Consider the following 24,663-nt stretch of genomic DNA (forward strand, 5'->3'; position numbering starts at 1 on the left):
CAGAGAAAGACTGGGGAAGGAACACTCTCCTGAGGATAAGCATCCCTTGGGTTGGTCAAAACTGGGTTAATTGGGTGAGTCTGTTAAAGGAGGGGAAAATACAGGTTGTATTTTGGTGACTGCTGTCACCCAGTACTGTAGCTTAACTTTAGGGAAATTAAGCCTTTAGGATTTTTGTGCTTCCCTCTTTGGTCTTCTTTTCTCGTATCCCACAAGACACCAGGCTGTATGGTTTCCATCCTAAATGCATATTATGCTTGTCTTACAGGCTCGCAAACCCCACTTCTTTCTTGTTGAACCCAGAGAAGGAGTGATCCCCGCTAGGGGTGAAGTGCCTGTGACTGTCACAGCAACCCTGGATGACACAGGGATTTTTGATGATACTATCCAGCTGTTCATTGGGAACCGCCTTTGGACCACCTTCATACTCAAGGCTTTGGGCATTGGCACCACAATTGTCATAGACAAGCCATTAACCCCAGAGCTCAACCTGGGATACCAGTTCAGGTAGGAGATCTCTCCACTCCCACCTCTCCTCCTGTCTCAACAAGGAGCAGTTTTGCTGTAGTCCGTCAGGCAAGATCTTCTTCAGTGTTCAAAGCCCTGACTCCTTCCCTGAAGGCAGAGATTCCTTTAGAAACCATGATGGCCAGTTGAGAGTTATTAGACATCCTCAAAAGCCACTGACAGGGAAACCAGTTGCTAAATTGCCACTGAATTGTCTTTAGTTCTAATACATTGATGTCTTCACTTGATGAAGTAATGATCTTGCAGGCTGCCCAGAACAAAAGGTTCCCGAAATGGTGCCCAGATGAGGCAGTCCCTCCGTGTGGCTGAGGGACCAAGGGAAGATGGCATCACACCCTTCCCCTTCCCCTTGCCCTCCAAATGGCACCTTCCAGGCAATCACAGTCCCTGGGAACAAAGAGACAGGAGGGTGACAACCCCCACCGGGAAGGCAGGAGCCCACAAAGCAGTTCCAGAGGCAGAATTGCCAGCAGAGTTTGCAAAGTTCACTTCCAAACAGTTTCCATTTGCAAAATGAAGTTTCTACAAATGACTACCAGTGCAAAACCAAGGCTGCTACAAATGAGAGAGGCCCTGCTGCCCTGGTTTCCTCTCCTGGAGCAGGCATACAATTTTTACCAGCTTGTTGGGGTCATCCAGAAACTGCCTCTGAGCCGGCTTTTAGAAATGCCTGCAATCATACCCCCACACACAAGGTCCCCAAGTGCAGGATCTCAAAGTTTCAGGCACAGATTAATACAAAATACAGTAACAGTATGAATCACCCCAGAACAAACATTTTGGAGGAAAACACCACGTCCTGTTAGTCTTACCTGGAAAATGCGACATTACCATTATAAACATATTTCTCTTTGCAATAATGACATCAGAAGGGCAGCTTATCAGGCACTGTTTCTGGTCTGCATTAAGAACTGGAAATGAAGACAGTCTCCAAGCTATTAACACTCAGGTTGCTCACTGGGAGCAATCTGATGACCAGGGAATTAGCTACTCCCATACTATTTTCCATCCTGCCTTCTATTCTAGCCTCCTTCCCTGTATTCATCGGTTCAAAGTAACAAACGGGGGCCACCATTTCCATCGGCTCTTCTGGAGAGTGGAATGCTACAGCACGCCTAAGGAGGAGGGCCAGAGTGTCTCAGCCCTCAGTAGGCCTAAAGGTGATTCCCAGAGCCCCAAACGTGCCACCCCCGTGTTTGGGCTGGAGCCACTGTCGAAGGACCTGCAGCCAGGCGAGTCTGTGGACATGGTGCTGCGAGGCTTCTCCCACATCGCACAGGTGAGGTGCCCACCAGGGGCTGAGCCTGGGGAACCATCAGATCCCCTCCCCTGGGCTTGTTCCACAGTCCGTTGATATTTGCCTGGGGAAATGAGCAGGGGCCTTCACAAAACTGGTTTAAGACCACACGTTTCTGTGGCAGTACCAGTTGCTTTCCCTGCTGGATACCACCAGACCAGCTAAGACTTTACTGTGATTCCACAGCTACCAAAACCCAGTGCTGATCCCAAAGTAGGGGTGGAAGGAAATACTGCTCTTTTGGTGCAAGCAGTGTTGCATGATGAGTCAGCAAAGAAGGGCAGAGAAATAAGTTACACTTAGACTAGGAGCCCAAAAAGAAAGTAAATGAAACAAGCGCCAAGTGCTTTATCTGGGGTAAGCATGGAGTAAAACAAAAGCCATGTGAAGGGAGGGAGTTGCTCACAAATACCTTTTGTGGTTATTGGGGTGCAGTGTTACAGACAATTGAGCACAGAATAAATAAGCTGCATCACAGGAAGAAAAAGGGGCAGTGGCTGTAACTGTGGCAGGAATAGGGCCCATGGTGGGTGGTAGGTGCTGAGCCAATGCAGGGCATTTGCTGGATGCCCTGCCACCACCCACTGGTGACAAGTGATTCTTGCATGCAGGAGGTGCGGGATAATGTGTTGTGTGACGCTTTCATTGGGACAAGCACCTGGCTGAAGAAGATAATAGAAACAACCATTACCTGCACATTTATTCACCCCTCTGTAGAAGCATCAGCCAGACAATTCTCTTTCTGTGTGGAGAAGGTAAGTCTCTGGATTGCATCCTGGCATTTAACAGCATGGCTGAGGGGGCTGAGTGCTTGTGTTAAAGTCCCTCTTTACCCTTCCTGAGGCACTCTGTAAAGTGAGTGAAGATGCTTTTAGAGATGAGACTGGTATTTAACATCCTCAAAGTAAAATTGCAGTTACAGCTGTACTGCCAAGGAGATCGTGGCCACTTCCAGAGAAATGCCAGTTTCTCTGCTCACTGTAAAGGGAGGCTTTTGAGGATCCTCCAAGGCACAGTTCTGTCTGTACAATGATGCTGTAGGGAAGCTGGGAGAAACGGAGATTCCTGTGAATTCCTCAGGCTGACAAGGGAAAACCCATCATCTCCTGTGTCTCTTTACCTTCTCTGCTGTTGGCATGGATGCTTTATGGTATAATTATATGATACAGCTCTGTGCATTTCCCTAACCCTCACCTGCTTCTAAGGACCCCCAGACATCCTGCAGCTGCAGTGATGATAACACTGAGGCAGAGCAGGTGCCATTTAGTCTCTGGATCCCAACTCCAGCATCATCCTTCCCTCTCCTGCAAGTTGTCTGAAAAAGAGAAGATGGTTCATGATTTGGTTTCTGTAGTTTCAGGCCTCTCCTCTGGTTCCCAGGCTTCCACTGAAGTACAGAATCCCTGGAACAGGCAGTTCAGATGTAATTTAGAACATTTTCAGCTCTCCCTGATTCTGCCTGGGTTCTGCTCGATGCCACACACACAAACTGATGTATTGCATACTATGGCACCGCACCTGTTTGATATCAGTACATCCAGAAGTAGTTTCCCAAAGTCTCTGGTTTCTCTAAACCATGCAGGAAGCCCAGCACAATGCATAGACAGGAAGGAAGAGCCTGGGCTGATCATAGCTTTGAGATCACAGACACCTTGTCCCTGTAGCAGGGGCTGCAGGACGCATGCTGCAGACAAACTGCTTTTTGAGGCTGCTAGAGCCAATAAGGTTGTGAGAAATTACTCTGTGTGTGTGAAGATCATCTTGTGCTGTTCTGCCCAATAGAAGGACAAAACTGGAGACAAATGGTCTGGATTCACTTTCTGCTTTAGATATTTGTTCAAGCAGCCACCTCCTTTCAGGGGCCTGTTCCCTCATCTGTACGTGGGAGTGTTTCCCTGTCCCCCAGAGGATGCTGTGGTTTCTAAAGATGAGAAGCATCTGCTATAAAGAAAAACCTCATGGAAGGGTAGAAACAAATAGAAAGGGCAAATATAAATGTATGCACTTCTGGGGCTGAAGAATGTGAGATGCAGCAGAAGCAGAAGGAGGTCTGTGGCTGGTTGAGGCTAGTTTTCCTTGTCTCCTGTTTCCATAGAGACCCAGTGATGTCCTGACGCTGCAGTACCAGCCTTTGGCTTTAAAAAACACCTGCCTGCTGCCACTGGACCTTATGCTGGACTTGGAACAGCCATTCCTGGTCTGTGATGAGGACCAGCAGCCCCTCCCATATGGCCAGGTGAGCAGCCCTGGACTCCTCCAGTGGGGTCTGAAGAGGAGGGATGTGGTGTTGCCTTTCTGTTGGGAGCTCCTTGAGTCAAGAAGTTTATTCTGCAGTATCAGCAGTGGGCTGGCCTGAGCTGCATCAGCAGAGCTGCTGAAGGAATCAAAATCTTATCTGAATTGAGAAGATCCATCCTGGCTTTAAGGCACAGGGAGAAGGGAGCAGGCAACTGGGTCTGGGCAAGCCATGCAGTAAAGGTTTCTCCTGGAAAGCATTCCAGCTCTCCAGAAGCCACCCCCTTGTATTGGGGCTGAGCACAGGAATGGCCTGAGGGAATCCTGGACTAGACTGTGGTGCCTGCAGTCAGACCCCTGCTGTAAAGAAATGAACCATGAACTGAGAAGCACATGCTGGAGTCACACTTTGAGCATGTGCTGTTTCATGCTGTCAAGACCTTGGGACATCATCCCACAGGTGAATAATTACTGTTTGTGTCCTTGCAGCCTGTGACAGTGGATGTAGGGGAGACCCGTCATCTCTACATCGCATTTGACCCAGCTTATGAACTGGATTTTAAGAGCTGGAAAACAGAGAAGGTTCTGAAGATAGGCTTGGTCAGGGACCATCCTTTTGTGGAGCATATCACCCTTCGGGGAGAAGTCCCCTTCCCAAATCTCCAAATCCAGCCCAGCACCCTGGACTTTGGCTGCATCGTGGCTGGCACTGAAGAAGTGCGTTCTCTGGAGATCACCAACTGCAGCCCACTTCCCGTCGAGTACCGCTGGTCATTCCATTCGGGCAGCCAGGTGAACAAGTTGAGGTATGTGCACCTTTGTCCTCTCCCTGAAGCTCTTCTTGCTGGTGTCGTGTTTGTACTTGGCAAAGAACAAAGCTGTTGGCCTAGGATCTGACAAATAACACTGACCAGCCATGGTCAGGCTGGATGCTCAGGGAATAGGTTTTCCAGGAGTTTGGTGCTGCATAGCCCCCACAATGGTTTCCCCTGGGAAGGAAAGCTGGAGTGAAAACTGCTTTCTCAGACCTCTGTGGCCTGAGGCAATGTCCACCTTGAAGGGCTCCTAGTCCCAGCTCCCACAGTGCTGCTGGAGGTCCTTCTGGCCCCTCTGCTTTGGGATGGGTCCTCTCTGCAGGAGCTGCTCTCTGCTCCTTGCCTTCCTCCCTTGCTTTGTGCTGCAGGATGCCCAGAAAGTCCCAAGACCAGAAAAGAGCTACTTAGTGCCTGGGCTGATGCTGAACATCTTGTTACCTTCCCTTTCCTTCTTTGCTAAGACAACTCCTTTAGTGCCAGGACAATTTCATTCCCAGGGGTCAGCTTTCAGTGGACACCTTGGATTCTTCACTCCCTTTTTTTGTGACACTTGTTACTCATTTTGACTTTTCCCCACTGCAACATGTCCCTTATGGGTTCTGAACTGCTTGACAGCAGGACTTTCTCATCACATCATCTCCTATCCCTGCCTCCCAGTGAGTTTCTACTTTAGAGTGAAAAATGTCATTGTCTGGTCACCATGGTCCTGGGCAGTTGCCTCAAACCATTCATCAACTAAAGACAGTGGACTAGATGATTAGGGATCTCTTGGGGGCTATGATGAGAGAGCCCCTCATCCAGAAATTAAACCCAGCTTTAGATAACAGGCTATATAGCAAAAGACAGTGATTCTCTGGGGAGCAGGTCATTACAGGCTCTGAATGCCTGTCTGGGAATGGAACACCCAGGTCATGTTTGACTGTGTGGGGAGCACTTGCAGCTCAGCAGGGTGACAGGCAGGCACGGCTCGACTGTGTCCCTCACGTGGCATTAGAAACACAAGCAGAGTTACCCTGAGCACCTGCTTCAATTTAAAATGGGGAATGTGACCTGAGTCACCTGGGAGTGTTGGAAAATGTCAACCAACCCCCCAGCGGTGTCAGGGAAACATTCCTGATAAATACCTGGTGGAGCTGCAGAGTTTCTGGCATTGGGCACTGGGGGGGTTGTGCTGGCTCATCACTGGCTGGGTCTGCCCCTTGGTGCCTCAAATCTCACCTTTTTGCTTTCCTTCTCTGTCTTTTCCTCTCCCACAAGGTGTTAATCCCTGTCCTCTATAGTTCCTCAATGCAAGCAGTTGCAGCTGCTGCACCACTGCTACCTCAGTGTCATCCCTGGGCTGCCTTTAGAATGGACTTGCTCCAGCCTGGATTGGGAAGGGTCCAATGGATCAAACCATTTCTCAGTTCCACGTGTCAGCACCCATCCAGGGGCTGCATCCTGACCAGGAGCTGCTCGTGCAGGTGTCCCTCCCTTGTTCCCTCTGCAGGTCTCTGTTCATAGTTATGTTGTTTTCCAGATATGAGCCTTACCCACCTAAATTCAAACCCCAACCACCAAAGGGGAAGAGAACCTATTTGGATTGCCCAGCATCTCGATGGAGACACTTCAAAATTAGAAAGGAGGAGGCAGCCAGAGCCCTGAAAGAACTTCAGGATTTTAACCAATCTATAGGAGCAGAGGTAGATTTTCTTGTACACCTACTGTTTGTGTTGCCTACCCAGCCTGCCACCAACAAGTCATGCTCGTGCTGACCTCCCTTTTTGCTGCCCTGCTGTTCTGTGCCCTCACAGTGGGCTGGGCAGCAGGGCCAGTGGCTGGGCATGGGGTGAGTGGGAGGGAGAAATAGGAGAGTTTTCCTTGGAGAAGCTCGCTCAGATCCTGCAGGCCTGTGTCGAGTGTGGGATTTTTTGCCTTGTTTCATTCACAATGTAAGATGAGGCTTTTATCTGCATCATCATGGTAAGACCTCCGGCTTCCTTCCCAGAGCAAGCTGTGATGAGTCCTGATCTCCATGTACCCTCTTCCTAGCCCAGCCAGACTACCTGTTTCCAAGTCTCTGCTTTCACCCAAGAGCTGGTATTGCACTGGTGGCCCTGAAGCTGTCTTACAAACTGAGACTTTGCAAAGTGGCTGTCTCTTCCTCCTGGCATAGTAAATGGCTTGTTTTTCAGGTGCCACTACAAATGCCTGAACCCCCTCACCGCCCACTAGAGTTGGAGAGATTCGGGTGCTCCATGAACTTCCCACACACTCCCCTCGAAGTGGAGAAGGTAAGAGGGAATCTGTCTCACTTGCCCATTGTCAGTGTGGCAAGCAGGGCTGTAGCTCCCAGTCCCACTGGTGGCCTCAGCATTGCCCACAGAGGGGCCTCACGTCCCTCCAGGCCCATCACCAAGTGCTGCTGAAGCAACTGGTTGTTGGAAGGGCCGTGCAGGACATGTTGTAGGGCTGTCCAAGGACACTGTGCAGCGCCTGTGGAGGGCATTGCTCCCCCTGGAACTCATCAGGTGGTCCATAGGAAATTTTTGCAGGAGCTTTTGCTGTAGCACCTTGAGAAAGCAGCATTTAAATCAGAGAGAGAGGGGAAGAGCCTCAGGAGTCAGATGAGCTCAGCTGGAGTCCTTCGCTCAGCTCCAAGTGCTCTCATTCTGAGTCTCTTCCTTTTCTAAAAGCAGCTAAGAAATGCTTTTTAAAGGCAAGTTGTGCATCAGAGAGAATTTCTACTGCCAGGAGACATCCCAGTTCACTGTAATGTAATGTATTAATTAATGCATTGGTCTGTGAGTATGGGAGAAGATTTTCCCCATGGTCCCTCCACTGGTCAGTGGCATGGATGCAAGATGAGATCAGGGTGATTCTGGCTGTGTTTTGGGAACAGGCCCCTCCAGGTACAGCTGCACTTTGCTCCAAGATGCTCTTCTGCATCCATTTCCATGCTCAACACCTCAATCTCTCCTGTCTTCCATCCAGACTTTCAGTATCCTGCCAGTGTCAGGTGTGCTGCAGCCAGGAGAGAGCCAGCAGGTCTCCTTCACCTTCTTTGGCCACCTCAACACCATCTCCAATGTCACGGCGCTGTGCCACGTGGAGGGAGGCCCCACCTACGAGGTGGTGGTGACCGGGGAGGCCTCACATGTCAGCTACTGCCTGAGCTCCCGGGAGATCAACTGTGGCTCTCAGGTACCACACACCCTGGCACGGCTCCTTGCCTTAGGATCACGGCCAGCAGGTTCCTGCCCACCTCAGTCCAGGGCTCCCTTCCCTTCCCAGCCCCTTTGTTGGCTCTGGGGCTTGGATGTACAACCTTTGAAAGACACATCTGGCATCCAAGCTGGTTTAAAATGGCCATCTCCAATCCTCTCCAAAATGCTGGGAGTGCCTCTTTTTCAGGGTACCTAACACTGCCTCCTGGGGCAGGCAGGGTCCCAGTGGGGGTGCTCTGGGGGGTGTGTCCCTGAGACATCCCTCTGCTGATCCACGCCTAAAGCCTGACCTCCAAGGAGATGCTCTTGTCAAAAGTCTTGCTTAATCCACACAACAATCAAGGGAAGAAGTTGGGCTTCCAGTCACTATAGTTGGAGAGACTGTCCCAGAATAATCCCCACTTCACTCTTTTCCAGCTGAAAGCCCACAGATATTTCCAGCTGCTGGCCCTGTGTGTGTTGCCCTGTGTAACTCCCTTGTTTTGTGTATGTTGCTTGCCAATACTTGCATGCCTTTTCTTCTGGAATGCCTCAGTGCTGTCTCTGTTTCTCCTGGCTGTTGGTGACCCCTCAGAGTGCAGAGGGCCTGTGTCCCCTGGTTCATTTATTGCTGGCCCTCACATGGTTGTTACCACACCGCTGTGTGCTCCCAGAGCTCCCTGTGCAGGTGCCCTGTGCCTGGGGGTTCCCCAGGTTCCCAAGTGCTCATATCTCTTCTCTGTCCCTGCTCCCATGATGTGTCTGCTTCCAACCCCAGGAGAGAGGAAGGAGATTCCCAGCAGCAGGCCTGGGTCTGTAACTTCCTGCTCCTGTGCCTTCTCTCCAGATGTTTAATGAAATTGGTCACAGCACAGTCACCCTGGAGAACACTGGCAGGATTAAATTCAACTGGGTGCTAAACCCTAGCACTGCAGAGCAGCATCTGCCTGGTGTGTTTCTGGTCAAGCCCACCACTGTAAGTAGCACAAGTGACTGACCCCAGCCCTGTGCCAGGTGGCCCAGGAGAGTGTTAAAGGGAAAAAAAAAAAGGGGGGGTGGAAGGGGGAAAACCCCAACCCAGCTATGACAGAGACAGGGCTGTAAGCAATTTCTGCTGGGGCCAGAGCAGGTCAGACAAGGGCTCTCCTGATTGACTCCCCCATGGCCTTGGCTGGTGGGTGGCTCTGCTGTCAGAGGCAGACACCGGCAGGAGGCACAAGTGTGTTGGTCGCTGTCCTGTCCTGCTGTAAGGGGAGAGAGAATTCTTTTTGATAGATTTCTCGGACGAAAATAAGGCACAAACGCAGCAAGTATTGTATCTGAAAACTGTTCATTGATAAAGAAAGGGCATGGTCCCGACCAGAGTGGGATAGAAAAGAGAGCAGAGAGAGAAAATGAGAACCTGAGAGAATAAACAGAGGACAGGGATAGAGCGTTACTGCTGGAACGCTGGGCCTCTCTGTCGGGTCCTGCTCGGCAGGTGGAGCATGTGCAGTTGTCCTAGTGATGGTCATTTGTAACTTTTCAACACATTCAACAGGTTCCATTCCTTCATTGGTTAAATGTTAATACTGCATCAACTCTTCACCAACATTGGTATCACAACACAACATTCTGATTAAAAGAACTCTAGACTTTAGCAAAACTTCTTTTACAGAAGTCAACATTATAGAACACATAGTATTTAACAATTGTGAAAGCCAACACTGTAATATGTTTATCACAAAGGTGATGTGGTCTGATGGTTTCTTCTAGATGAGAACTTGTCTCCTCAGCCTGTCTGTCCCCTGAGCCATCCCCCATCAAACACTGATGCATTCCCTCCCTCTTCTCCTGTCCCTGCAGGGCTCCATTGCACCTGGCGAGAAGCAAGTGCTGAAATTCTCTTACATGCCAGGATTACCAGGAGCCTTCAGCAGGACTTGCCAGCTTAAAGTGGGTGACCTGGACCCAGAAAATATCTGCCTGAAAGGAGAAGCGTCCTTTCCCATGATCAGTGTGAACCTGCCCTGGAACATCAAAGGTGAGCACAGCCTGTCTGCCCCCAGAAAGGGCCCCTCTGGTTTTGTTCCCTACCATATGCCCATAGGGCAGCTCATGCCAACCTCCACCGAGCCTGGAGGGTTGCAGGACTCCCAGACCAAGTCAAGCCCTCTGGTTGCTTCATGAGTCTTGAGCAGAGGATCCCATGTGGGCCTTGTCCCAGGAACCGTCCTGCAGAGCTTGCCAGCACATCTGGCAGGGTCCTGAAGGATGATGGCTAGACTGAAAGCTTGGGAAAGCTGTAAGAGAGGCTGGCAGGGCTTCTGGCAGGGTTGGATTTGTGTGACATTGCAGGGGATGAGATTCAGAGAGGAACAGCAGCATCCACTTTCCAGAGGGGGCTTGAGGGATTTCTTTCTGGAAGAAACCAGTGTTGGGAGGCGGGGACTTCCCAGCTGAAATGGGACTGGCACTTTGCTCACACTTCTCTTTGTGGATGTTTTCTTCCTTCAGGAAATGAAAAAGATGAGAAGCCACTGAAACAGCTCATAAATCCCCAGCAACTATACAATGAGAGGAATAAATCAATTGTTCAGAAGACGACTCAGAGCCCAAAGACCAAGACCTTGAAGTCTCAGATCTTGATGACTCAGACCCTGAAAACTCAGACCACAAAGACTCAGACTGTGAAAATTCAGACCCCAGCAACTCAGACCTTGAAGACTCGGAATCCGAAGACTCAGAACACGAAGCCCCACACCCCTCACTCTGGCATTGTAGTAAGAACAGCTGCAGCCCCGTTTGGCACATGCCACCCTCCCCATGTCACCTGAGCCCCTTGCAGCCCACAGCAGCTTCCCAGAGCCCTGATGACATTTGGGACCTCCCTGCCCAACTACAACCTTGTGTCACCTCAGCCTTGCCCCTAGGGCTGCCACTCTGGTCATGGTCTCTTCTGGGGCTGCACCAGCTTCCTGGCTACCCTAGGGAGAGATCCTGAAGGCCGTGCTCCAGGGATGGAGTTGATGGTGCTTTCAAGGAGATGCAGGTCATTGCTGGGGAGTTTGTTGGTCCCAACCCAAGCCCTGCCAGAGTTACAGACCTTAACAGCAGCTGCCTGATTGTGCCCTGGGGCTGTGCTGGCTGTGCTCATCTCCAAGAGGCACCAGCTTCGTTCTGGTTCCCTTTCAAGACAGTTTTTGTCCAAGCTGCCTTGGTACTGGCTGGGGGCAGGCCAGTGTCTGGAGCTCTGGAAGGTTCCTGGCTGGTCTGTCTGCCTGGCCAGAGCAGCTTTGCTAACAGTGTCTGGGCAGGCAAAGATGCTGGAGTTACTTCCCTGGAGATGAGGTCCTGCCTAAGAGAGCAGGAGGTGTCACAAACACTGAGCAGCCAGACAGGAGGACCCCACACCCCCTCTCAACGAGAGCAGGGTGGGATCCTTTCTCAGGTGCAAGCTGGGCCTTAGGAAGGACCTTTGCTAAGCAGCCACTGTCTTCCCTTTCCTCAGTCAAACACTCAGCTGCAGATAAAGATGATGAGGATGCTGATAGAGAAGCCTTCTCTGGAGCTGCAGAAAAAGCTCCCATCCCATCCCCTGAAGAGCAGGTTCCCTGATAAGGAGCTGTGCCAGAGTCTTGTCAAGTGAGTAGGGCCTTCCAGCCCCATCTCCAGGTGCCCCGTGGGGAACACCCAGCCATGTCCCCTTCTCCTGAGAGCTCCTTGTGTCTGCAGAGCTGGGAATAGCCTGGACTCAAGAAAGGGTCTGGTCCTGGTGGCTGTGACACGCTACATGGGAGCAGCAGAGTGTCCTCCCTTCCCCAGCACCACGCTGAGCTTTGGATTGCTCAGCTCCCCACAGGTGTGGGGTTCTGTCCCTGGAGCTGGAGGACCCAGTGCAGACCTTCAAGCCCTTCCAAACAGCATAAATTCTGTCCCTGCTGACTAGCTCTGAAAGAGACAGCTCCCTGCTGATGTCTTGGTTCCAAGTAACAGAACACACTAAACAAAAGGAGAAGGGAACTGCACATGTCAGAAAACCCTTTAAAACCCCAAATCAGATGGTTTGAATCCTGGTGGCGTGGCAGGGCTTATCTAGGTGACTTGGTCCATCCCTTTGCACCATCATGATGCAGCACAAGCACAGGAGGCTTCAATTCAGGAAGAAGATGCTCTGCAGAACAGATCATGTGATTTGGTTGCAGAGCAATGTAGATTTCCTGTGCAGGCAAACTTTATTCCTAGACCCCAAAGCAATTTCAGGCTCAGGCTGTACACCAAGCTAGGCAGTTCCACTGAGACCAGTGGAGGCCCAGTGGACTCGCCTATACTGGCTTTTCATGGCAGAGCAGCTGTGGCCAGTGTCCATTTTTAACTAGTTTTATTTTCAGGCACCATTAGTAGCTGATAAAACCTAGGACCTGCACTCCTCCAGACTTCCCAAAGTCATTGCCAGGTGGTCAGGCCATGGGTTTCATGGGCTTGAGCTGAGTTTTTACAGCAGTGAATAAAGAAATAGCCACTGCATTTGTATCCTCTGTCCACTTGGACATGTAGCCATGCTTAAGGACTGTGGTTTAAGGACTGTCCTTACTCCTCCTTGCAGAGTTGAGCTGCTCGAGTATGTCCTGGACATGGGCCCTGTCCTTAAGGGTTACACTGAGACACGCACTCTGGAGATCACCAACCCTGGGCAGATCTATGTGTCCTTCCAGGTCGATGTATCTGTCCTGCAGGACACAGGTAAGCAGCGCTGGAGACACTTCCTGTGGCCTTGAAGGAGGTGTCTCAGACAGATTAGCTTAAGCCACTGAACCTGGGGAGGTTTCTGAGCTTTTTCTTCTCACTGCCCCTGCTGGGAGCTTTAGAGGCAGAACTCTCCTGGCCAGCCGTGCCCAGGGACCTGGTCTGCCTGTGGCTGCCCTAATGCTCCTGTGCAGAGGCCAGATGGGCTCATCACCCTGGTCACCTCTCAGCATCTTCTGCCCTTGGCTCCCACGAGCAGCAAGTTTCTTTGGGCACTCTGAGGGTTTGTTTTGCCAACCAGTGGGGTCTGCTGTGTTTTGGAAGTGCTTTGTTTGGAGTTCACACTGTCACAGCACTTGTATTCAGCCTTTATTGAGGAAGCAGCCTGTGAGATCCTCAGGTGGATCAAAAGAGGCCTTGAGGAAAGGCTGTGCTTCCATCACACAGTGGCTCACTGTGTCTGAGGGGTGTTCAGGTGCACTCTTAAGTTTTTGTCCAGGTCACAGCACGGTATGGGGCTTTCCCCAGACCTCTCAGCCAGGACACCTGTAAGGCCTTCACATGCTTATACACATTTTGTGTTTCGTGTGTATCTCAGCTGCTTTGTGTTCGTCTGTTCAAGGTTTCAGTGTGGACCTGGACCAGATGGAGGGCCTGCCCCCCAGCCACACCGTGGCGTTTGAAGTGCGCTTTGAAAGTGCCCACCAGCCACAGGGTGACGTGGATGTGCTGCTGCCCATAGAGGTACCACAGCTCTTGGGACAGGCAGCAGGCTGGGCACAGCAGCAGATGTCACCTGCACCCTCCACTGAATTCTCTGTCCTTCTCCAGGTGACAAAAGGCCCTACGTACTACATCCGCCTCCGTGCCTCTGTGTTGGCACTGTCGCTCGACCTCTCCAAGAACAGACTGCACTTCTCTGACATCCTCGTTGGGCAGTGCCAGATTGAGACCATCCGACTCTACAACTGGTTCCGAGTACCCTGCAAATGGTCCATCAAGCCTGTTCTGAAGGTAAAGCACAGGCAACATTGAGCATGTAACTTCTTGGTTGGGTTTTCTTTGTGACTCTTGCCCGTTCTGCTTCTGTGGCTGCCTGAGCACTTGGGTCTACAGCGTGTTTGAGGAAGCTTCTGAGGGTCTGGATCAAGGCTGGTTTGCCTGGGCCTGTTCCATTAGCTGATGCTTTGCTTTTCTGCCATCTTCACCCATTCCTCCTCCTCTGAGGACAGTAGTTCCCTGTCTGGCTGCCCTTTCTACAGGGCTTCCTTCCAGCTCTGGGCTTTGGGGCCACACTTGGTTTGGCTGTGGGTGCTCTCAGCACCATATCAGTGTCTCAGAGCACGAGGAGACCTCACACGATTGGTTTCTGTGCCCAGAACAATCACCTCAAATACATGACATCAGCCGTACAGCAGAAGCAGCAGGCGCTGGAGGATGAACCCTGTACCTTTGAAGTGACGCCCTCCCAAGGAACCCTTGATCCAGGAAAGTGGCAGAACTTGCAAATCCAGTTTACACCCAAGGAGGAGGTGAGATTGGCAGGTGTCAGCCCAGGAAGCCTGTCTGGCTATCTGGAAATGAGGGACTGAGAGTGTGGTGCAGAGGTGGTATGAGCTCTGCCTTCACAGGGAGCTTTCTGCAAGCCCCATACTCTGCGTGGCTCAGTTCACCCCACAGAGCACTCCTGTGAGATGTGCTTGAAATGCCCACAGGGAGCTTGCACAGAGGGCACCAGGGCTCTGAGGCTGCCTCTCAGCACATGGGGGGGATGTGCCCAACTCCTCTCAGCCTCCCCCCTGCCTGGCTGTATTTGCAGCTGCGACATTCAGTGCAGAGCAGCTGCCCACTCGCAGAGGATAATCCTGGAATGGCCAGTCTGGAATGGCTCATCCTGCTGCAGGACTGACAGACAAAACAGCCACCACACACCTTCCTGGGCATGGCAGGACAGTCTCCTGTAGTGGTGTGCTGCCAGCAGTCCCTGGGGCTCTGCCCTGCCTGCACATTGCCATGCAGCTGGAGATTCAACTTAAAGGATGGAGCATTCCCAAAAGTAGTTTGCCTGTGGCCGCTGGGTCTCAGAAATTGGCAGTGTGTACCAGCATGGACACAAGTGCTTCTGTGCCCACAAACAGTCCCAGGGATCTTTTAATTGCTCAAGAGATGTAACCATCTTGTGTCTGGCTTGGACCAGAGCCAAACACTAAGCAGAGGAGATGACCCTTATTTCTGGCCAGCGAGAGCTCGTTTGCCTCTCTCCTGGAGCTGGTGTTTGCCTGATGCAGCAGTGCCAGGACAGTGTCTGGACACTGTAACCCCAAGGGCCCTTCCCATGAGCATTGCACTCCTGCATGACCAGGTGAAAACGCCTGACAGTCCATTGTACATCCATCTACTACCAAATACCCAGTTACAGTGCACACCAGGATTCATCCCAGTTACTCAGACCCAGACTACTAGAGATGCTGTAGTCCCTAGCAGAAGTAAATATCTGGTTTCCATTCACCTTGGAGGGACTGATAACACCCTGACCTTGGGGCAAGCATTGTTGTATTTGGGGTCCTGTCACCTGGGACTTCATGGATGAGTTTTCTGCACTTTCCTCTTTTCAGAGGTCTTACAAGAATGAGCTGAAGCTTAACATTTGTGGGAGCAGCAATCACTTAAAGCTGCACCTCTCAGGACAAGGTCTGGAGCCACGTCTGGAGTTCAGCCCCCCAGCACTAAAGATGGGATCAATGCTGGTGGACAGTGATGGGCTGGAGGCCACAGTGGTGGTGAAGAACCCATGCAACTTCCCCATTGAGTTTTACTCACTGGATTTTGATGAGCAGTACCTTGAGGAGGAGAAGGTGAGAAGGCAGGTCTGGTCCCCACGTGCATGCTGCCCAAGCTTCACAGCACTCCAGCGTTCCCAGGCTTGTGCCAGGGAGATGGAGGCAATCCCCAGGGCAAAGCCAACTCTGCTGACATGCTGTGGGAGGACCTAAACTAAATAGTTCATGTTGTTGGGAGGAAGGGAGGAGACAGAAAATGGGTTTGTTGAGTCTGTGTGATGAAAGGCAAGAAAAGGAATCTTGCATATGGTTTCTCTTCCCTACACACACAGATCCTGCGGATGGCACTGGGGTCTGAGCACCAAAAGATTTTTTTTATGCCTCCACGTGCCGTGGGTGAGACGCTGCCCCCAGAGGTGCTGGAGGACTATGAAGCACAGAGGAGGCTGAAGGCTCAACAGGCAGAGCTCAAGGCCATGGCAGAGGCCAAGGCCAGGGCTGAGGCTGAGACTGAGGCCAAGGCCATGGGCAAGGCAGCACCAGGTCAGAAAAACAATGAGGGTTTGATGGTGTCTGTTTTGACTGTGGTCACAGCTGGGACTCCAGCCCATACACCCTGAACTCTCTGTCACCTTGCTCTCCAGGGCAAGCCCATGCTTTTAGCAGCTGCCTGTTCCCCACCTTGGTGGAGGAGCTCTGGGCTGAAGGGCTGTGGCATTCTCTACCAACCCTGAGTGTAGCCAAAGCAAGCTCCTATTTGCCTGCTATAGACTGGGGAAATAATCAGGATATTCCCTTGTGTCCCTTAGCCACAAAGACTAGGACTGGATCAGATCCTCAGCCAGCAGGACCAGGTCTAATATTACTGGCTCTTTGATATTTGCACCTTCCTAGCAACAAAAGAACGAGCTCATCTTGCTTTCACCAAGTCTCCTTTCCTGGGATCTGATGGGATGGGGAGGATGGTGAGGATCAAATGTAGGCAGTAGGCTGACTTTTCCCCCTGGTTTTGCACTGCAGCATATCACAGGACTGTCACATTCTGTCCTGAGTCCATGGTGAACGTGACTGGCAGTCCTGTCTCTCGGGCTGTCATGCGCCACCTGGGCACTGACCCATCTTCAGAGAGGCGTGAAGCGCAGCAGCACAGAGGGATTGTTGTCATCGTCCATGGGCCACCCCGGGCAGGTACGTCAGCTGCAGCCCAGGGCTGCAGGGAGAGGGGCAAGCAGGAGGAATGCATCTTGGTGGGCCATGGTGCTTAAGGCAAAGTCCTCAGCTGAACAGGACATGGAGATGATCCTCTTGGCTTTAGAATTCAGAGCTGGTACCCACGCTGCAGCTGTCTCCCTCATGCCCTCCCCTGGAGGGACACTTGCTTTCCCACTGCCCTTTTAACTTTGAAATCTTGTTGGAGATTTTTCCAGGGCCTGTCCCTGCAATGCCTCCTGTGCCAGTGTCACCAAGCATCCTCCTCTCTCTCTCAGGAAAGACAGAGATAGCAGCAGGCCTGTGTCAGTATTATGACGCTGCTTACGTGTCCATTGACACCGTGGTGAAAGAGGCCATGGCCAACGATGGGAGCCCAGCAGGGCTCTGTGCCCGGGAGCTCTGCACCAAGGCTTCCGTGGAGCCAAAAGGTAATGCTGGTAAGGACCCAGAGCCAGTGCTTGAGAAACCCACCATGACTGTCCACTTCTGCTTACTCAGAGCAGCAGTTTTTCAGTCCTTGGGTCTCTTAGGGAACATGGCTGAAGTGCATTTCTGGCTTGTCTTAAAAAAAAAAGGAAATCAATTTTAAGAACTCAGTCAGAGGTTCTTGTATAGCCCCCTTTGCTGCCATTCTGGGCACATGTTCGTTTTTCTAGGGGTGGTGAAGCACACCTGTCTCTTTCCCAAATATTTTATATTTCCTCAAAGCTGAATTGAGCTTGCTCCTCATGAACAAGGAAAAAGCCTTCTGAAGTGGCTCATTAAGCACAAGAGGACTGCCTAGGAGTGTAACCTCGCAAACGAGAGGAAGGGAAGGACAGCCTCCCAGATGAATTTCCAATGAGAGACATGCTCCAGATGAGCTCTTTCCTCCAGAGATTTACCTATGCCCACTGTCAGGTTACACAGCTGCTGCATGTTAGGCTGTTCTCTATGTGAGACTGGAGACTTTTATGAAACTTCCTGGGCAGTTGGTACCCTGAGCTCCGCAGGGTGAGGCCAGACCTGGCTCGGTGCAGGGGGAAGTTTTGTATTGCTCAGTTTTGAACCTGGCTGGGTTGGGAGCTGGTGGAAGGGAGAAGAGTCTGGGTCCCAGCTGGGCTTTTCCCACAGGAGGATTTAGCTTCAGTGGAGACGGGTGATGCAAGTGGGGCAGGGCTGCAGGCCTCCACATGAGAATGCAGGATGGGTGCACTTGATGGAAACAGTGCTCCTGGAGGACAAATCTTTGGCTTGATCCTCAGGGGAACTGCTGTGCGAGCAGCGTCACCTGCGTGCACAGTTGTTAGGAGGGACACAGTGCTGACTTTAAAATCATGTATGGGATGGTGTGCTTTACCATGCTGCTAAGAGAAGAAGGGAAGGAGCTGCTTCTGGGAAACAGTGCTCCCAGTGCCCAGCAGACTGGGGAAAAAAGTGTCATGTTCCTTCCCAAGGTTGTGCCCATTGCAGTGAAAGATACCTGCTGCTTTTCAAAGCTCCTCTGAACCATCTGTCCCCTGTGCAGGTAAAAAGTCTCAGACCAAGAATAAACAAGCCTCTGGGGAAAAAAACAACAAGAAGGATGCCAAACACAATACCCCTTCAGCACAAAAGAAGAAGGAGCCAGCCGGCAAACTCGACAAAAAGGACACCAAGGTAAACATGATCTGCCCTGGTTGATGCCTGGGACCTTTGCATTGTCTTTGAGATGGGCAGGGGCTGCTTACAGTGGAGGCTCTGTGCCAGCCAGGGCCTGGTATGTGGGTCCATAGTGCCGTGACTTGGGCTGGGAATGTGCTCTGGCAGACAGCTCCACTGGTTCTCAGTGGTTTGCTGGCAAAGTGCAGTCCTGGCTAGTGTGGCTGCAGGCAGTGAGCAAAGTGCTGGGAGGCTGCACTGGGGGCTTGCAAGCTTGGGTGTCTGCTGGCCAAGGGATGGGCCCTCCAGGACCATCCCCTGGAGCCCCCAGCCTGCACTGCAGGGCTGTTCTAGGTTCCACCAGGGAGGAACCCCAGCTCCAAGCCCAGCAGTGGGAGTTGTTCAGGGCTTTGCACCGTGGTTTCTTTTCCTTACAATGGTTCACATTGCAGTTCACAGTTTTCACTGCTCCTGCGCCGCAGCAGCTGAACATCATCAGCAGTCATGGGGAAGAGCTGAACTGCTTGAGCTGTGTGCTGCCCGAGGACCTGCTGGTGGACATCCTCTGTGAGAGGCTGAAGGTGTGTGGGTTGGGGGAAAAGGAGACATTCCTGCTTTGGAGAGACAGCACTGGGGTACAACCCGGAGAGGAGGAGGAGGAGGTCTGTGCATGCTGCTGGAGGATCCTGGACTGTGTGCAGGAGCCCTGGGGGAAGCTGCAGCTGCCCTTAGTTGGCAGAGCCTAAGGACAGATCCAAGCTGCTCTTAGCTACTGCACCTGGAACAAGGATAGCTGGTGTCATCTGGGTTTACAGTGCAGCTGCAAGCCCCCTACGTGCAGTGGCTGACTTACTCTTCCCTTTATTCACAGTGTAAAGACTGCTACAAGGGAGTGGTCTTTGATGGCTTGGAAAGCCTCTTTGCAAGCAGCCTGGAATCTTCTCTGCTTTGTGTACTAAAAGCTGTCAAAAATCGTCGTCATATCTACACGGTGAACCTGAATCAGGATTATGCTTCTTGGAAAGCCAAGGATGAAGCTGAAAGAAAGAGGAAGGAAGCTGAAAGAGAGGAGGAAGGTGAGATATCTCCATCCCTCTCAAATCTTCTCTCTCAAGCCCTCAACCTTATTTCTGTGTATCTGGGTCTGCAGCAGAGCTTGTAAGAAATGTTTTTATTAATCTGTTTACCTTCTGCCTCAGTGTAACCAGCACTCATCTCAGAGTTGCAGGAGACCGGAGGTTTTAAGACTCATCTTAATCTCTAACATTAAAGCTTGGGCACAAGTGCAAGCTACTGTAGCTCAGTGACAAACAACTCTCCTCAGCCTTGTTGCACTTAAGTCAGGCAAAGCCCAGGACCCCACTGCCTGACCATAGTTTTGGGGGATTGTCTGAATTTTGGAGCAGGAATATGAGCTCCCCAATATCTCCTGGTATGATAGGCTGGGTCAGGAAAAGCTGTGAATCCTTGCAGCTGACCCAGAGCACCCAGCCCTGCTTGCACTGATGGTTTCTCCTCTGGTTTGTGATAAAGAACTGCAGCGGGAAAAAGCTATTGAGAAGAACATAGAACGTGTCTTGCAAATGGACGAGGATGAGTATGACGCCCTCCCTGAGGAGAAAAAAGCAGAAGTGGATAAAATATTACTGGAAAAGAAGCGCATACGGAGGGAGAGGTGAGAAAGCCTTCCACGGGTTACTGCTCTTCCAGGGGTTATTGTCCCTGGAGGGCTTCCCTGCTCTAAGGACTCTGAGCTCAGAGGTGTTGGATAGCAAAGGCCAGAAGCAACACAGGGATGGCCACTCTTAGCTCCCTGGCTCCCAAGAGAAGAAGGACCTTCTTCTGTTGAGAAGAAGTTCCTTCTTCTCTATTTTAGTGCTGAGCCCTCCTGGCTTAGATGCTGCCTGCAGGGAGCTGGGCTCTGGGCTTGCCTTGGCACTGCCTGTAGAAGTGTCTTTAAGTCCATGATGTTGGTTTGCACCTTCTTCATCATCTCCCTTCACCAGAACAGTGGGATTGTGGTATGGGCAGGTGTGGGGCACAGACCAAACCTTGGTTTGGGTCCTGGTCCTGCCACAGATGAAGTCCTTGCAATGCTGAGCTGCCAGGGTTCTCCTTATGGTGGGACACCACCCATAAAAGCTCATGTCCTTTAGGCTCCCCTTCAGCTGCAGCAGTAGGCAAGCACAGGAGAAGCTCTGCTCCAGCAAGGCAGCCCAGCTCAGGCAAAGTGTGGAGCTGGGAGTGGAGGCTGCCTAAAGCAAGCCTGTGTATCAGGACTTCCTTCAGCCCAGGCTGAAGTTGGTTTCATGGGAAGGAGATGGACTAGGCTGCTTCAAATAGCTTCCATGGCAGACAGCACTAGTTTGCTTGGTCACAGCTGGTTCCAGCAGGAAATCTGGCTGACAAGAGCCTGTCTTGCAGGAGAGGAGTTCCTGCAGCCTTTGCTTTCTGACTGATAGGATTATTCTCATTAAGGAGCAGGCTATGCCCAGGGAGAAGAGGGCTGAATGAGCTGAGAAAGAATTGTAGGAGAGATAAGCAGATCTTAGCAATTTGTGATCTGCTTTAAACTGGGAAATCAAGAGACAAAGGGCACTTTCAGGCATCAGCACAGAGAGCTGGTGGATCAGCCTTTGGCAGTGGGCTGGAGGTGTCTGGCTGTGCCTTAAGAGGGAGGTTGCACAGTCAAGACCTTATGATGGCAAGGCTTAGGTTTGGCTGGTCCTGGAGGTCCCCTTCCACCAATCCCCTCACTTGGGATGTTCCCAACCTCTGTGGGTTGAGGAAAATTCAGGGAAATGGTCTCACAGTTCTGCCTGGCCTCAGGGTCAAGGAATGAAGTGCAGGGCCAGTCAGGACTAGTGAGCCCAAGTTTCTGGTGGTGACTCTCAGTGATGTTTTCTGTTTTATTTGCTGAAGGAAAATGAAGCAGCTGGCTCAAAAGCTTGAGGAGGAGGCAAAAGCCTTAGAGGAGGAAGAGAGGCAGAAGGAAGAAGAGAGGCAGAAGGAGGAAGAGAAGCAGAAGAAGGAAAAGAAGGGTGTCTCTGTGGGGAAGCAACCTCCAAAACCAGAGAAGGGGAAAACCAAACCCCCAGAGAAGAAGGAAAGCAAAATCCCAGAGAGGAAGGAAACCAAATCCCCAGAGAGGAAGGAAACCAGATCCCCAGAGGGGGAGGAAACCAAAGTCCCAGAGAATAATGAAACCAAAATCCTAGAGATGAAGAGAGCCAAAATCCCAGAGAAGTGGAAATACAAAGCCCCAAAGATGAGCAAAATCATAATCCCTGAGAAGGGGGAAACCAAAGCCCCAGAGAAGGGGAACCCCAAAGCTCCAAAGAATGGGGAATCCAAAGCTCCAAAGAATGGGGAATCCAAAGCCCCAGAGATGGGGGAAACCAAAGTCCCAGAGAAGAAGGAAACCAAAGACCCAAAGAATTGGGAAACCAAAGCCCCAGAGATGGGGGAACCAAAGGCCCCAATGAAGGGGGAACCCAAAGCCCCAGAGAACGGGGAAACCAAAGCCCCAGAGAACGGGGAAACCAAAGCCCCTGAGAATGGGGAACCCAAGGCCCCTGAGAATGGGGAACCCAAAGCCCCTGAGAATGGGGAACCCAAAGCCCCTGAGAATGGGGAAACCAAAGCCCCTGAGAATGGGGAAACCAAAGCCCCTGAGAACGGGGAAACCAAAGCCCCTGAGAACGGGGAAACCAAAGCCCCTGAGAACGGGGAAACCAAAGCCCCTAAGAAGGGGGAACCCAAAGCTTCAGAGATGGGGGAAACCAAAATCCCAGAGGACCTATCTGAGATGGAGAACTTGATCCTGAGGTTTCAGATCTATGAATCATCACAGCAGAACGTTGCAGAGCTCTTCTCCTGCTGGGACAGGGTTCAGGGTACCGTGCAGTTACCTGTGATCCAGAAGGGAAACAAGTCCCACTTTTCAGCTGAAAACAAAGGTCAGAAGACCAATAAGCCACAGGAGAATGTGGAGAAGCCTGAACAAAAAAATGGAGACCAAACGAGTCTTCAGTCATCTCAGCTGGAGATGCAAAGTGAAGTTGCAGAGGGGGCAGTCAGACACGAGCATGTCGGGGTGCCGTGCCTGGACATCCAGGTCTCAGATCCGAAGGCCATGATCGGGGAGATCCTGAGGGATGGGAAGCTGCCAACGGAAGATGAGGTAACACCCTGCGAGGCTCAGATCTTGAGCTTGTCATGGTCTTGGGCCCTGGAGCATTGTGTGATAATGGCACAGAGCCTTGTCCAGGTCCCTGATGATGTTCCACGATGACTCCGTATCATCTGTGTGGATGGGGAAGTTATCACCACCCCTCAGATGGACAGGAAGTGGGAGTGCTCTGTGTACAAGTGTCCCATCTGTTCAGAGCTTCCCAGCCTGGAAATCATAAATGGCCCTAGGACAGGGCAGCTCATAGTCATTGTTTTCTTCAGCTGAGTCACTTGGGAGAGGTTTCTCTCCCAGTCCTGCTTGTAGCTCTTGACTCTGCTCTGGAGCTTGCTCACCCCACTGGGCATAACAAAGCACTTGTACTTCATGTAAATTAAAAACCCCGTTGTCAAAAGCTCAGTGCCCTTAAAGAAGGAGTTGTGAGGATGAAGGTGACAGAAGTATAAGCAGGGTTTTCTCTTCTGTTTTAGATGCTGAAACATGTGGGACTGCATCCCGACGGGCCTCCCCTTCCCCCTGCTGCTGTGCTCTCCATAGTCGAGTACCCAGAGGAGCGGCTGGGCTCTGCAGAGCGCATGGAGCCCTTCACCATTGTGGCACCGGGAGGTGCTGCTGTGGAAGACAGCCTGGTGGGTGCTCTAGCTGTGCCAGGGCAGGGATCAGGCTACATGGGGACATGGGGGACAGGTTGGATGGAAAAGGATCATGGTGGAGAGGTAGTGAAGATGTGATGGGGCCCTGGGTCTGCAGGTCTCCTTTCTGTCAGGGATGGGACAAAAGAGGCAGCTCTGCTGGAGACAGAGCAGTTCTGTAAGACGAGATGGGAAAAGAATCACTTAAAACCATCAACTTCCTTTGAGGAGAGGGTCTGAGTGAGAGGGAGTGTCCTAGGCAAAACAAACACCAATACGGAAGACCAAGTCCATGGGCGGGTGGACTTACTTATTTATTCTCTTTTCCGTTGGTGAACAAACCCCCGTTTTGCTTTCCAGGATAGGGATGTCTCAGGGCTCACCTTTCCCTCCCTTTTCTCTCTCCCCTTAGGCCAAGGCCCCAGATGTGAAGGGCAGTTCTGCCGAGGGCCAACCAAAGACGGGTATAATAGCCAGCAGAGACAGCTCTGCAAAGCAGAAGCAGATCTCCACGCAGAGAACGGAATGTCCCCGGGATTCCTCTGCAGCAAGATCCAAAAGTACACTGGAAAGTGCCTCAGTCCCCACAGAATTCCTCAGGTGAGCTGCATGGGAGGAGGTGATGAATCTGCTTCGTGGTCCTCTTGCCCTCTTGCCAAACAAGGTCCATCGTCCCCAGCTCCACAGCGACCCTGTGCCAGTGCCTCCATGGGATGGTGAGTGCACCCTCCTTTCGTTTGCTCCTCAGCAACGTCTGAAGCCTCCTCTCTAATTGCCAGGCTGAAACGGTACCGGTGGATAGTGCCTGCCCACGGTGAGGTGGAACTGAAGGTCCACTTCTCCGCCAAAAAGCCAGGGAAGTTTGAGCAGACACTGAGGTTTGAGCTCGTGCAGTCAAAGCGCCAGTACGAGCTGCCCTGCAGTGGCACCGGCCTGTACCCCAGCATCAGCCAGGACCCACGGTAAGGCTGGCCCCTGGCAGCCTCCCACACCACAGCTGCTCCTGAACCACAGCCAGGGCTGCCCCTTGGGGCTTCTGGCCTGGGCAGATCGCGCTGCCTGAGGTCACCCAGCACCTCCTCCTGTGCTGGGAGCTGGGAAGGCAGATGGCTCCTCAGCCACCAAGAAGGGTTATGGCTTTCTGACTACATTTCCTACTCGGAGCATCTCATAGCTCCTCCTTCCCCACTTTCTCTGCCCAGGGTGGTGTTTCCACAGTGGAGGGAGACCATGGAGGAAGATGAAATCATCTTCAAGGAATATGTTGAGAGCACAAAGCAATTCCACTTTGGACCGCTGCTGTGTGGGAAATCAAGAAACTGGTATGTGCTCCCTGCTGGGCCTTGTACTTTTGTGGGCACGCCTGGAGAGACAGGCTGTCCTGGTGGCACAACCCAGGGCAGTCCCCGGCAGAGTCCTGGGAGACTCATGGGTTTGAAGGA

The 24,663-nt window shown here is 51.8% G+C and overlaps 2 protein-coding genes across 2 annotated transcripts in view; one reads left to right on the forward strand and one right to left on the reverse strand.

Moving 5' to 3' along the window:
* PDCD5 (programmed cell death 5) overlaps nucleotides 1-24,663 on the reverse strand; it is a 279,491-nt gene that overhangs the window by 55,038 nt on the left and 199,790 nt on the right. The window lies entirely within an intron of this gene.
* LOC137481157 (hydrocephalus-inducing protein homolog) overlaps nucleotides 1-24,663 on the forward strand; it is a 67,652-nt gene that overhangs the window by 28,894 nt on the left and 14,095 nt on the right. Inside the window, exons 16-45 of the mRNA XM_068202676.1 lie at nucleotides 269-507; nucleotides 1,555-1,807; nucleotides 2,437-2,580; nucleotides 3,921-4,061; nucleotides 4,550-4,866; nucleotides 6,395-6,557; nucleotides 7,050-7,148; nucleotides 7,849-8,058; nucleotides 8,908-9,036; nucleotides 9,906-10,083; nucleotides 10,557-10,822; nucleotides 11,551-11,684; nucleotides 12,646-12,782; nucleotides 13,408-13,529; nucleotides 13,617-13,799; nucleotides 14,165-14,317; nucleotides 15,401-15,640; nucleotides 15,898-16,176; nucleotides 16,555-16,753; nucleotides 17,053-17,214; nucleotides 17,749-17,770; nucleotides 18,256-18,415; nucleotides 18,850-18,978; nucleotides 19,269-19,473; nucleotides 19,931-20,072; nucleotides 21,320-22,580; nucleotides 23,060-23,218; nucleotides 23,634-23,821; nucleotides 24,001-24,183; nucleotides 24,424-24,543. Coding sequence (XP_068058777.1) covers nucleotides 269-507; nucleotides 1,555-1,807; nucleotides 2,437-2,580; nucleotides 3,921-4,061; nucleotides 4,550-4,866; nucleotides 6,395-6,557; nucleotides 7,050-7,148; nucleotides 7,849-8,058; nucleotides 8,908-9,036; nucleotides 9,906-10,083; nucleotides 10,557-10,822; nucleotides 11,551-11,684; nucleotides 12,646-12,782; nucleotides 13,408-13,529; nucleotides 13,617-13,799; nucleotides 14,165-14,317; nucleotides 15,401-15,640; nucleotides 15,898-16,176; nucleotides 16,555-16,753; nucleotides 17,053-17,214; nucleotides 17,749-17,770; nucleotides 18,256-18,415; nucleotides 18,850-18,978; nucleotides 19,269-19,473; nucleotides 19,931-20,072; nucleotides 21,320-22,580; nucleotides 23,060-23,218; nucleotides 23,634-23,821; nucleotides 24,001-24,183; nucleotides 24,424-24,543 — 6,317 coding nt within the window. The remainder of the gene's footprint in view (nucleotides 1-268; nucleotides 508-1,554; nucleotides 1,808-2,436; nucleotides 2,581-3,920; nucleotides 4,062-4,549; nucleotides 4,867-6,394; nucleotides 6,558-7,049; nucleotides 7,149-7,848; nucleotides 8,059-8,907; nucleotides 9,037-9,905; nucleotides 10,084-10,556; nucleotides 10,823-11,550; nucleotides 11,685-12,645; nucleotides 12,783-13,407; nucleotides 13,530-13,616; nucleotides 13,800-14,164; nucleotides 14,318-15,400; nucleotides 15,641-15,897; nucleotides 16,177-16,554; nucleotides 16,754-17,052; nucleotides 17,215-17,748; nucleotides 17,771-18,255; nucleotides 18,416-18,849; nucleotides 18,979-19,268; nucleotides 19,474-19,930; nucleotides 20,073-21,319; nucleotides 22,581-23,059; nucleotides 23,219-23,633; nucleotides 23,822-24,000; nucleotides 24,184-24,423; nucleotides 24,544-24,663) is intronic.

This window comes from Anomalospiza imberbis, chromosome 12 (assembly GCF_031753505.1).
Source record: "Anomalospiza imberbis isolate Cuckoo-Finch-1a 21T00152 chromosome 12, ASM3175350v1, whole genome shotgun sequence".
Taxonomy (NCBI): Eukaryota; Metazoa; Chordata; class Aves; order Passeriformes; family Viduidae; genus Anomalospiza; species Anomalospiza imberbis.